The sequence below is a fragment of the Perca flavescens genome, chromosome 19 (genome assembly GCF_004354835.1).
Source record: "Perca flavescens isolate YP-PL-M2 chromosome 19, PFLA_1.0, whole genome shotgun sequence".
Taxonomy (NCBI): Eukaryota; Metazoa; Chordata; class Actinopteri; order Perciformes; family Percidae; genus Perca; species Perca flavescens.
Genome location: NC_041349.1, coordinates 11,522,026 through 11,534,906, shown reverse-complemented (window position 1 = coordinate 11,534,906; position 12,881 = coordinate 11,522,026). Strand labels below are relative to the sequence as shown.

At 38.7% G+C, this 12,881-nt stretch overlaps 1 protein-coding gene across 2 annotated transcripts; it reads left to right on the top strand.

Moving 5' to 3' along the window:
• The first annotated feature begins 584 nt into the window (after nt 1-584).
• On the top strand, nt 585-10,946 carry mus81 (MUS81 structure-specific endonuclease subunit). 2 transcript variants are annotated; one of them, XM_028606144.1, is made up of 17 exons: nt 585-666; nt 1,189-1,339; nt 2,569-2,698; nt 3,229-3,314; nt 3,532-3,666; nt 3,782-3,862; nt 4,003-4,091; nt 4,209-4,412; nt 4,511-4,681; nt 4,759-4,886; nt 6,381-6,493; nt 6,864-6,983; nt 8,082-8,177; nt 8,513-8,641; nt 9,223-9,326; nt 9,849-9,932; nt 10,635-10,946. In XM_028606144.1, the coding sequence occupies exons 2-17, from the start codon at nt 1,199-1,201 to the stop codon at nt 10,699-10,701; spliced, it is 1,878 nt and encodes a 625-aa protein (XP_028461945.1). In that variant the 5' UTR covers nt 585-666; nt 1,189-1,198; the 3' UTR covers nt 10,702-10,946. The 2 variants fall into 2 exon arrangements, with proteins under 2 accessions (XP_028461945.1, XP_028461946.1); XM_028606145.1 differs by lacking the exon at nt 585-666 and adding an exon at nt 687-1,082.
• Nucleotides 10,947-12,881: the final 1,935 nt, after the last annotated feature.

The window sequence follows — 12,881 nt, the reverse complement described above, 5'->3', positions numbered from 1 at the left end:
ACTGTGAGGTTGACAATTGTGGTTTTGTGTGAAATGTGTCAACATCTTTTAGATGAATTGTCAGAAGCTCAAAGCAAGTTCAAGTACAGTCCCACAGAAGTCACCACATACTGTAAATGTCGTGGAGTACAATATTTGCCTCTGAGGTGTAGTGGAGTGAAAGTAGGCCTATAAAGTAACAGAAAATGAAAATGAAAGTAAAGTACAAGTTGGCCAAATAGTACTTGAGTCTACTAAATGTATAGGTTATTTTCCCAATACTGTTAATTAGTAATTTACGTTTATTCATCCCTGTATTTCTTTCTCTTTCACATGAGATACACCAACTTGTTTTCAAGGGGGTTTCAAGTTAGCACGCCTTTAAGCATACAAATAATAATAATGCTAATTAATTAAACAATTCAATGACAAACCATAAAAAAACACAAAATTAAAAATAATAATAATAAACTAGAAATCAAATAAATGAACACAATATCATAACAATAAAAATCTTTTAAAATAAAAAAAATCCTTTTAAATATTCGCCGCTAGATGTCACTGTTGATATTTTTGCCCCCGGCCCTGTCGTCTTCTTCCGGTGACGTGATGTCAACAAAGAACACGTGATCTGCTGTGTCTTTGAATGCAAGGCGCCAGCAACTGCTGCAAACTCACAGGTTAAAGGTGAGCCGCATTTACACGCACAAGCACACTTTACCTCACTTTTTCCTCTGCTACATCCCTCTACACATGTTGCTTAAACACGGTGGCTTGTCAGCGAAAAACTTTCACGTTGCTAATTAGCGGCTGCCAGCGTTAGCTTAAATCTTAGCTAAAGTTGCAGTTGTCTCCATGCGTCAACCGCAGTGAAAGCTGTAGTAACATACAGTTTACTAGCACTCCTGTCTTATTTGTGTCTCACTAAATCAGTCGTACACCCAGTCCTGTCCAACGTCTACCTGTGGACATGTTGTTACGCTGTTTGTATGCCCCAAGAAACAGCGTAATGCGTTGTTATCGACTGGCATTGCTAACAATGGCTAACCTGGCTAGAGCTAACCCCACCGTGCATTCCGACTTGTCAGTCAACTCATTCCCAGGTAATTGTCAATGTAAATGTAACGTTTGCTTGTCTTTGATCATGTCGTGGTGTGCTATGTGTTATGCTATCCGTATCAGTCTAACGTGTAATTTCTCTCCTGACAGACCCAAAGGGATGCCAGCTGCGGAGCCGGTCCGGTTGGGTCGCAAACGCGCCCTGCCCTCCTGCCCCAACCCACTGTTCCTCAAGTGGCTCACTGAGCTCCGGGACGAGGCCAAAGAGAAGGGACTGAAGATCCAGTACACCTACCAGAAGGTAAAGAGGGTGGTCTCTTCACTCCAGTTCTGCAGTTTTTGTGTTTACTGCATATAACTGTTGTATATTTATCTCTATCGAAGAAAATCCGATACATAAAACTTGCTAAAGAAGTCCACCGGGGACCAACTACAACCATTAGTTCTGAGAAAATCTATTACTCATTATTACACCATTATTGGGCAATATTCAAATAGTGTGCAATAACCCAGACTGCATATCACACTGTATATTAGGGCTGGGCGATATGGAGAAAATCAGATATCACAATATTTTCTTGACCAAATACCTCGATATCGATATTGCAGTGATATTCTAGGGTTGACAATTGGTGCTTTAACAAAATATCTTCACACTTTTAGATTTTAGATAAATCATCATCAGTTATGTGGACATAATGTCTAAGTGGGTAACGGCAAATAATACAACAGCTAGAACAGTCTGGTAAGTTCAGAAAATTATATCACTTTACGGTAATGAAGCCTTTAAAACCAGGAAAAGATCAGAATATCCCAATATTATGATATCCAAAATCTAAGACAATATCTAGTCTCATATCACTATATCGATATAATGTCGATATATTGCCCAGCCCTACTGAATATAAAACCATACTTATTTTTTCATATGTATATAGTGTCTCAACTGTGCTTAATAATCCCCCTTTTTTTTTTTTTTTGCTCTGCTTATTTTATTTCACGTTACATTTTTTACGTATATGTTGGCACTGGGAAAGGAGTTGCTTTTAATCTCATTGTACATGTGTATAGTGACAATAAAAAGGCATTCTATTCTAAAAGTAGCCTAATTTAGTCCGTTTTGATGCAATTTTGGTTTGGATTTTGGACTGTCAGTTTTTGGTCAGACAGTCCAAAAACATTAGTAAACATGAACAGCTCTCTCCCAAATCCAAAAACTAGAGTGCTAAAACTCAAATTTGTGATGTTATAAAGTATAAGGGCTTGATGAATTTGTGGCAGAGCTGTTGTATTAGATCACATTAGATTGTACGCGTGTACCTAATGAAGTAGCCGCTGAATATAATATGTACTTTTACTAGTTGTACTTCAAGTATATTTCGATGCTGGTGTTTTGGTACTTTTGCTTAAGTAAGATTTTGTGAAGAATGCAGGACTTTTACTTGTAACAGAGTATTTCTATGCTGTGGTATTACTACTTTTACTTAAGTCTATCTTTATTTCTGTGTATTTCTTTGTGTCTTTGTCCAGGCCATCGGCTCCTTGAATAAATATCCATTACCGCTTCAAAACGCCAAAGAGGCAAAGATCCTCCAGAACTTTGGAGACGGCATCTGTAAAATATTGGATCAAAAACTGCAACGGTACCTTAAAGAGAACGGTAAGAAACGCATGTTGCATGTTAGATTATTTCTTGTCCAAATAAGACATTGCCAGGAACCAAGGCTGTGAAGATAAGTCGTTGCAAAGGAATCTGTAAAATAGGAGATCATTAAAAAAAAAAAAAAAAAAAATTGGTGGCTGCATTGAGAGTGGGAGAAACTATGTTAAATACAGGATGAGAAACTAGTGGTATTACAGAATGTTTTCAGAAGGGAATGAATTTTGAAGGAATCAATTGAAATATGAATACTGTACATATATGAACTACAAATATTTCACACCATGAGCATTTAAGAAAAAGGTGGAGCAGTTCAGAGTTCAAATCATAGGTCATCAGAATCACAGGCAACCAGTCAAATCAGAAAAACAAACAAACAAAACCCACACGACCTAATTTGTATTAAGCGATTTGTATTATAGTTGGAGATTTGTCATAACAAAGTAGTCTTAAAGTATGTTTAAGTTTTTTAGTTTATGTATGTAATCACACCAGCTCCTCTGTGTTTTTCCTCTTTCCGTCTCCATTAGGCCCAGACGCTCCTATTCACTCTCTCCCTGAAGGAGCGCCCCGTCCTGGCAGACAGGACAACAACAGCCTGGCTCCCTCCAGAAAGGTAACTTAGATGAGATGAGAGAGATTATGGTCATCCTTCCATATACAGGGCAGTACTATACATGGAGGAGCAAAATTGTGTTTTGCCTGGTCCCGCTGCAAAACAAAAAGACCACCATTCTGTGTTATATCAGTCAGCGATAAAAGGAAAGTAAAAATAGAAAAGTGTTTATAGGTGTAACTTCTAACGTTCCTGTGTCTGCCATCTTTCCTTGTAGAAGAATGCAGCAGGGGATCAAGGGAAAGACAAAGGAGGAGGAGGAGGAGGAGGAAGGAAGAAGAAAAGGGACTACATACCCCAGAAGAGGTCTGGAGGTTATGCTGTGCTGCTCACACTTTACAGGCAGTCCCAGGTACACCTTTCTCCATCACATGTAGTTTAAATGTATTGCATTAGGCCTTTAGTAATCCAAATCCCATTGTTTTCTCTCTCTCTCTCTCTCTCTCTCTCTCTCTCTCTCTCTCTAGATCCCAGGTAGCAAAGGTTATATGTTTAAGATGGAGCTACAAGCAGAAGCGCAGCGTCTCTGTGATAAGTCTTTCACTGTCGTAAGTGAAATATCGTTGCATCCTTTTGTTAATGTTAACCCCTGGTTTTGATATCTGTTTATCTTCTTGTGCAGTCGATTTATTTCAAAACGGAGTTTAAATCGTTCCCTCTTTTACTTTGTCCGTCTGCGTGTCTGTAGCCAGATCTAGGCAGTAAGTACACTGCCTGGTCTTCGGTGAGCACTCTAATTCAGAAGAACTTTGTGATGAAGACCCACAACCCTGCAAGGTACACAGTGAGCAGTGTTGGGATGCTGACAAACTTCTAACCTAAGTTTAGTGCAGTTTTTCCGTGTCATTTAATACCACAGCGACGTGAATTTAGTTCACTCTCCTTTTTGCCCAGGTATTCTCTGACAGAAGAGGGTCTGGCTTTGGCGCAGCGACTGGAGTGCGTAGAACAAGGGACTAAAGATGGCCCGGAGGGGGACAGAGAAGAGGCTAGAAGTGAAGGAGAGGGGGACGCGGAGGAAGCGCACGGTGGTCCTGGGCTCGTGGACCTTACCGCTAGTGATGACGACGACGAAGAGAAGGAAGAAGACAGACTACAGTAAGATTGCTTTAAATAAGTGAAGTCTTCACCTTCTGCTCTTTTTTTTTTTTTTTTTTTCCTCTGCTGGAACAAAAGGAATCGTCTTCTCTCCACAGCCCCACGGAGAGGCCGACCTGCGAAGCCTCGCCAAGGAGGGACGTTGACGGGATGGGTTTATCGGAAAACCCCCAGAACTCGCATGCGACGAGCAGAAAGTTTAATGCAGCGTGTCTTCTGCCCGGAACCTACGAAATTATACTCTGTGTTGACTTCATTGAGACAACTGGGTAAGAGAGCTGTCTGGATATACGTGTACAGTACACGCACATGTGTATTTCATGACCTTTTTGATTTGCCCGTGCAGCGGCAGCAGCCACCGCAAGCAGGAGCTGGTCAAAGAGCTTCAGAGGAATGGAGTGACCTTCGATGTTAGGAAGCTAAACGTTGGAGACTTCCTGTGGGTTGCTCGAGAAAAGGTGGCACCTGTTCCAGGTAACGCACACACATACACACACAAGAAGGTAAACTAGGGGCACATATTTACCTCTAAAACCTACTTTTATGTAGAGCTGGGCGATTTGTTTCCCTAAAAAAATCTGCGATTTTAACTGCGAACTGTAAATATATTTTAAAAATATATATTTATTGTATTTAATTAAAGTGCATCAACATAAACAAAATTGCAAAGGCAAACCCTTTCTCTAAGTGTAGTCACTGTGCAGTGTGCAACAAAGATTGTTAAACATCCAAATTATTTATACTGTATTTGGATTAAAAATATGAATCGATTTGACCTACCAACTCGATTTTTAAATCAAATCGATTTTTTTTCCCAGCCCTACTTTTACGTAACAAAAAAACATGAATTGTTCTCCAAAATTGCATGTTTTTGATAATATTCCCGGCTTCCAAAGAGGGGCATAACTGAAAATGTTGGGAGGTACTGCTGTTCAGAGGGACAGCAACCAAATAATGAGCAAAGCTAATCATAGCATCTGGGACAATACAGAATCTGTGACTTATACCTTTTTTTTTTTTTTTCTCCAAATGGCGTCATCAAGCGTGCTATTTTATAGCTTAATTTTCAAGTCATGTTTTTTTACTTCTCACCTTTTGACTCCAGACAGAATTTATAGTTTTCTCTTTTGTTTAGTACCGGTGTCCAGTGGGTAGCCCGAGCCATTGTTATGCCATTACTATTACTAGAGCTGGGCAATATATGGATATTATATCAATATCGTGATATGAGACTAGATATTGTCCTAGATTTTGGATATCGTAATATCATGATAAGACAGAAGTGTTGTCTTTTCCTGGTTTGAAAGGCTGCATTACAGTAAAGTGATGTCATTTTCTGAACTTACCAGACTGTTGTAACTGTTCTAGTATTTGCCTTTACCCACTTAGTCATTATATCCACATTACTGATGATTATTTATCAAAAATCTACAATATTGTTGCGGTATCGATATCGAGGTATTCGGTCAAAAATATTGTGATATGTGATTTTCTCCATATTGCCCAGCCCTAACTATTACAATATTATACACTCTTTCATTCTCATATCATTCTCTTCTCAGGCTGATAAAAATGTGTCGTCTAAATTAAGTCACTTTGCTAGTTTGAACTTTTAACAACATTTGGTTGTCAGTACTTCCTGCGGAGGTCTTGGTGCAGAATTAGGAAGATCAGAAATCTACAACACAGCCAAACCACGTGTGGCTTTAAAAGTGATCAACAGAATCCCAAAGTGAATTTTAAAACAAATAGTAAGACACTCGTAATTCTGGTTTTAAAAGAAAGTGTCCTCACTTACTTCCATACTTTGGGCATTAATGTCCCCCTAAGTCATTTGCACATTGCCCATCTATCTACATAAATGCATTATAGCCTCAATCCTTGTGTTTCTCTCTCTCTCTCTCTCTCTCTCTCTCTCTCTCTCTCTCTCTCTCTCTCTCTCTCTCTCTCCCTCCCTCCCTCCTCCAGGTCAGTTGCGTGCCCCTACAGGCAGGGAGCTCGTCCTTGATTACATCATCGAGAGGAAGAGGATGGACGACCTGTGTGGTAGCATCATCGATGGACGCTTCAGGGAACAGAAGGTGTGTGTGTGTGTGTGTGTGTGTGTGTGTGTGTGTGTGTGTGTGTGTGTGTGTGTGTGTGTGTGTGTGTGTGTGTGTGTGTGTGTGTGTGTGTGTGTGTGTGTGTGTGTGTGTGTGTGTGTGTGTGTGTGTGTGTGTGTGTGTGTGTGTGTGTGTGTGTGTGTGGTGCATAGTCTCCTTTGGCAATTCATTTTTCAGTTTTTTTTTTTTAGTCAAATTGTTATTTGTCATTTAGTCTGCAAAATGTGAAGAACAAAGCCAAATCCCTGTCACAATTTAGTTGAGTTTCTCTTTTATATATAATGGTTTTACTGGGTGGAACCATCATTCAACTTTTTGTCTTTCTCCCTTCTTTTCTTCCCTGCATCAGTTTCGACTGAAGAGGTGTGGTCTCCGTAGGCCCTGCTATCTGGTAGAGGAGTGCGGGTCGGCTGCCTCCCACCTGAGTTTACCTGAAACCACGCTGCAGCAGGCCATAGTCAACACACAGGTGGGAGAACACACTCCTCCGCTTCCATGTACACACTTTGGACAACAATAGATCCAGACCAGTACAGCTGGATGCTGATCGCCGTGAAGTTTGTGATTATTTGCCGTTGTGCTGCTAGGGAAAGAAGTATGTGCCGGTTTTGACGGGCACCTCGTTCTTTTATGTCTAGTTAGGGAGTCGCGGTTGTGCTACCTCCAAAAAAATTGTTTGTGTGGCAGCCGACAGGGATGGTGCATTCAGGTGCACCTCGTTAAAGAAATTGTTCTTATTTTCCTTTGTTGAAATACATGCATCTGTCATTTTGTTTCTTGTTCTTTCAGTACAGCATTTATATTTATTTATTTTTATTCAAACTTTTATTGGGAACACAGTTGGTGTACATAATGCAGCACAACCAAATATGCATCTATTCCCGGCAATATCGCATTTTTAATGATTACATGCTCGTGATTACATAAAACCACAACCGTATCCCATTCATTTCTACATGGGAAGATAAAAAAAATTCTATGTAGTAAAGAAATCACAATACTTTTGTTGGCTAATAACTTTTTAAAATATTCTTGTACAACTACAGATATGACCAAATTGCTATATGGGCCAATATTTATGAACAATACTGGCTTAATATATTTGAATAGCCATGTATGTTGGCAAATAATTTGCAGTACATAAAGACTACATTTTAGGTTTGTTTCAACTTTTATTGTCCTTGTGTTTTTATTCACGATTATCATATTATATTGCCATTTCTGTTGTTCAAAATTGACTGCTATTTGTACTGTGTGCTGTCGTAAAATCCATATTAATACATATCTTTAGCACAACTTTCTGATGCCAAAATGGCCATAATGTTGCTAAAAATGTATATCTTCATAAAAAATCCAGAATGGTTCCAGCTCTAGACATCACTAGAACAAGTTAAAGTCATTAAACACAAAAAACACATCACACGACTATTGGCTCCATCGTAGTACAAATAAGCGACAGCAAATGTTACTGTGGTTTCGTGATGGTTTGCCGATTTTGTGTGTGTGTGTAGTGTGTGTATATATACGTCTTGTGTGCTCTTGTCATTCGTATGCGTTTGTGTGTTAGGTAGTCGATGGCTTCTTCGTGAAGAGAGTCCAGGACGTGAGGGAGTCGGCGGCCTACCTCACAGTCATGACGCGGTACCTGACTAAACTGTACCAGGTGAAACACACAGACGGTATCTTTTTCTCTCATCTTTCTCTCTTTTTAAGCAAAAGCCACCTCATGAGCAGACCCATACAGAATCTGGGGAACACAACTGTCTGTATTTCTCAGTATGGCTATGTTCAGAAGATCGTGGCGTCCGGTGAAGAGTGAAGATAATGACCTCTTCTGAAGAGTCCGTCTTGTTTTTATTTTTAATCCTCCGTGTCCTCCTTGGCTACTAGCAACTGTGCCATTACTTAGAATTCCTCATGGGGGAGACAGACACTACGCACTATAGCTTTAACTGTGATGTGGGCTTTACACATGTCCTCCTTTCATCTTTATTTCAGAACTGTACGCTGATCTGTCGCTCCAGAGAGCTGGAGGGTGATGGAGGGAGTGATGAGGAGGAGGGCGGGACCGCCTCCTGCTCTCTCATTTCTTTTGCAGAGTTCAACTATGGCGCAATCAAAAACAAGGTGCGTGTCTGTGTACACGTGTACTGTGTATTTGCACTTTAACCCTCCTGTTGTCCTCTGGGTCAAATTTGACCCATTTTCAAAACGTTTCTATATCAGAAATTTGGGTTTCCTTCAACCAAATTGGGAAAAAAAAACAACGCTCTTCACAAGTTAAATAACTGATCAGTTCACAATTTTTATTGAATTTGGGTGTTTTTATTTAATTTTATAGCATTTGAAGAAAAAAAAAAAAAAGATTAAAGAACACTGAATAAAGTGACATAAATGTAGGTAAAAAAAAAAAAAAAAAAAATGCCAAAGAAAACCGCAGAAAGATCAACAAAGACATTGGAAAAAGTGAGAAAACGTCAAAAAGTGACAAAAACTGCCCGAGAAATCAAAAAATGTCCGAATACAATTTGACAAAGAACTTCGGGAAAAGTGACAAAAGTGTGTCTGGAGGTTTTAACTTTAAATTTTGACCCAGGAAAAACTAAAAGTTGCATGGTCTACGGGACGACAACACAAGGGATAAAAAAAATTTTTTTTCTTTGTTTTAATCGCAGTGTTACATGGTGTGTCTTTCTCGTCCCTTGTAGTGTCAGACCGTGAGGGAAGTGTTTGCCAGACAGTTGATGCAGTTCAGCGGTTTGTCTGGAGACAAGGCAGCTGCTATCCTGGAGCACTACAGCACCCCGCACAGGTAGCTCACATGTTCTAGAACGTACAGACATGTCAGTCTGTACTTACTATAACCTCTCACTTCTTACCCATCATCTCCTTTTTTTTTCCTCTCCTGGTAATGTACTCATGATTTCATGCAGCAGCAACAAAAAAGGGTAACACTTTACTTGAAGGTAGCTACGTAAGAGAGACATGACACTGTCATGACACATGAACCCTAACCCTAACCCTTACTCTAACCCTAACCATAACTTGTCATGACAAAAACCGAATGACACAACAATCGTTAGTCATAAACGTTTGACTTGTTTATAATGTTTATGACGCGTTCATGACCGTGTCATGTCACTCTTATGTAGATACCTTCAAGTAAAGTGTAACCCAAAAAAGGTCTATTTAGATCAGCAGAACTGGGTGGTAGGCAGAAACTGATATCTTTACTGAGGACTATGGGCCCAAGCTACTGTAAGAGATGCTGTAAGAGCTTTTATTTTCTCTCTCTCTCTCTCTCTCTCTCTCTCTCTCTCTCTCTCTCTCTCAGTCTTCTGACGGCCTATAAAAAGTGTGCAAGTGAAGCAGAGAAGGAGAAACTCCTCTCTTCCATCCGATACGGGAAGCTGAAAAGGTTTGTAGTGTAAACTTGATTCATATTTTTTTCTAGCATGTTCCAAAGATTCATGTTGTCCAAAAAAAAAAAAAAGTCATAATTGAGTCCAACTACTGTGACTTAACTGAAAATATACTCAACTATAGGTTTGGGCATCGAGAACCGATTCCTAATTGGAATCGTTTTAAAAAGTTACGATTCCATCGGAATCGTTTCTGTATTGGAATCGTTTTGGAATCGTTTGGAGGATTTGGTTTCAAATCCGATCATCACTTTCCAATTTAACATGCGCAAGTTTGGGTTTCCGTAGCGGCCAGGCGCTTTTTGTGTTGCAGCCTTGGAGCACAGTAAGCGGTGCTCTAGTGTGGCTTTATTTTACGTTGAAAAAGCCCCGTCAAATTGCAACCCACATTTTGAATCAAAATAAAACTTTCCTCTTATTTGTGAAATAGGCATGTGACCCGTTTAAACTCCACCACTCAAAGAATCGGAATCGAGAATCGATAAGAACCGGAATCAAAAGGAAGAATCGGAATTGGAATCCGAATCGTTAAAATCCAAACGATGCCCAACACTACTCAACTAGAAGTTAAGGGACTGTCAAAAAAAACACACAAATGTTAGCGGGTCGTGTTAACTTGAGTTGTAAGATGACATGCACCTGTACCAGGAGAAATTGCGATTTTATGAATGCTTTAATTTTCTTTCCTTGTTTTTCAGAAACCTGGGTCCAGCTCTGAGCAGAACAGTTTATCAGCTGTACTGTACTCAAGGAGCACTGTCCTAGACGCACCCAGTCACCGGTGAACACCATTTCACCCATTCAGTTATTTTCCGTCTTAAAGAGGGATGCACACTCAACCTCACTCACCTCGTAATGTTCATTTTCAGTCCCTTATTTACTTGAATAGAATTAACTTGACCGGGATTTCCACGTTTATGTAAATATAAAAATGCTGCTTTATTTTCTTTACTGTAACATATTGCTAGTTGTGGGAAGAATTTCACTTCATGTATCCGATGTTACTACATCAATAAATATAATAAAAAAAAAAAAAAAAGTTTTATACTGTTATTTTATTGCAAATGTGAAGTGATTAATTTTTTGTTTCTCCAGCTAAAAGCTGTATTAAAGACTTGGAAATGCAGATAACCGACCGGGCAAAGTGGTCATACTATTCTAAGACATTTTATGACTTTTATTTGGATACTATACTATTACTTTTTAATGACATTTTTAGGGCACAAAGTCATACTATACATACTATACTATGACTTTTTTATTTTCTTTCAATATACCATACTATGACTTTTTTATTTTCTTTCGAAATCATATACTATGACTTTTTTATGATTTTTTTTTAACTTATATTCTACTGTATTTTTTTCAACATACCATAATATGACTTTTTCAGACGTACTATACTGACATTTAATTTTAAGATTTTTTTTTTTTTGCATTTTAGGCCTTTTTTTGATAGGACAGTTTAGACATGAAAGAGGAGAGAGAGAGAGAGGGGGAGCGACATGCAGCAAAAGACTGCATGTTGAAACCGAACCTGCGGTTGCTGTGGCGAGGACTGAGCCTCTGTAAGGGCGCATGCCCCGCCAGGTGAGCTACCCAGACACCCTACTGACATATTTTTTTTTTACTACTTTTCAAAATGCTATACTATGAGTTTTTCAACATATTGTACATGGCTTTGTTTTCGACAGACTATACTATGACTTTGACTGTTTTATGATTTTTTTATTTTTTTTTATCTTAACTATACTATGACTTTTCGACATGCTACGCTATGACTTTTTTATGATTTTTGTTTTCATCTTACTATACTATGGCTTTTCGACATGCTATACTATGACTTTCTTCGACATACACTATGACTTTTCATAACTTCTTCAACATGCTATAATGAAATTTTTTTTACTTCTATTTCATTTCAATTTTTATGTTAGGACCTTTTGACATAATATACTACTATGTCCTTTTCATGAATTTTTCCAACATACTATACTAGTATGTCCGCCTACAGGTGGGAGATTGACCACCTGGAGTCCCAAAAAGCACAACCGAGGAAGCACTTCCTGCGGCAGCTGAAGAATCCCACCTGCCAAAGCCAGTGATGCTGCACGTCTACACAGCCATCATCAAGTCCGTCCTCAGCTGCTCCATCGCCACCTGGTACGCTGCTGCCTCCGCTGACGACGTACTTTGTATATGTATTAGTTTTTCTGTATTATTATTTATTTTTAATAATTCATATTGTTTAATATGTTTGTTTATGTATGCACCTTTCACCAAGGCAAATTTCACATGAGTTATAGTAAACTTTTTCTGATTCTGATAATACTTTTTTAAACTTTCTATACAATCACCTCATAGACTTTTTTATGACTTATTTCGATACACTTAACTGACATTTTTTTTTAACATTCAACATGGTCGCTGTAAGTGCGCTATCGCAATACCGTGAAACTGATATTTTTGCTGAAGGTTATCATACCGTCAGAATTGTATACTGGCCCATGCCTAATAAATTTTTTTTTTTTTAAACATATATATATTTTACACATAATGTACTATGACTTTTATACCACTTTTTTTTATTTTTTTTACATATTATACGATCACTTTTTTTCCACTTTGGATTTGGATATACGTGACTTTTTTTAGACAAACTATAGTATGAATTAGTGATGGCGAACTGAAGCTTTCTGAAGCAGTGAAGCTTTCAAGCCAATTGTATCGAAAAAAGGTTTCACTCAGAACTTTGAGGACATCTGGTGGTGAAGTTAGGGATAGATTGTGTCACAAACTGACACAGTTTTGAGGACATCTGGTGGTGAAGCCCTCCGGCCTGTTTAAAAATGGGATAGTTACCCATTGTCATTGTCACAAACTGATCATTAACATGACCAGTGTTATAAATAGTATCCTTAATGAATAATCATATTTAAAGCGAA

Excerpts from the sequence above, each read along its gene's own strand:
- mus81 (XM_028606144.1), top strand. The coding sequence starts at position 1,199 with ATGCCAGCTGCGGAGCCGGTCCGGTTGGGTCGCAAACGCGCCCTGCCC. Across the intron at positions 4,092-4,208 it reads AAGACCCACAACCCTGCAAG|GTATTCTCTGACAGAAGAGG; the intron begins GTACACAGTGAG and ends CTTTTTGCCCAG. Across the intron at positions 8,642-9,222 it reads ATGGCGCAATCAAAAACAAG|TGTCAGACCGTGAGGGAAGT; the intron begins GTGCGTGTCTGT and ends CGTCCCTTGTAG.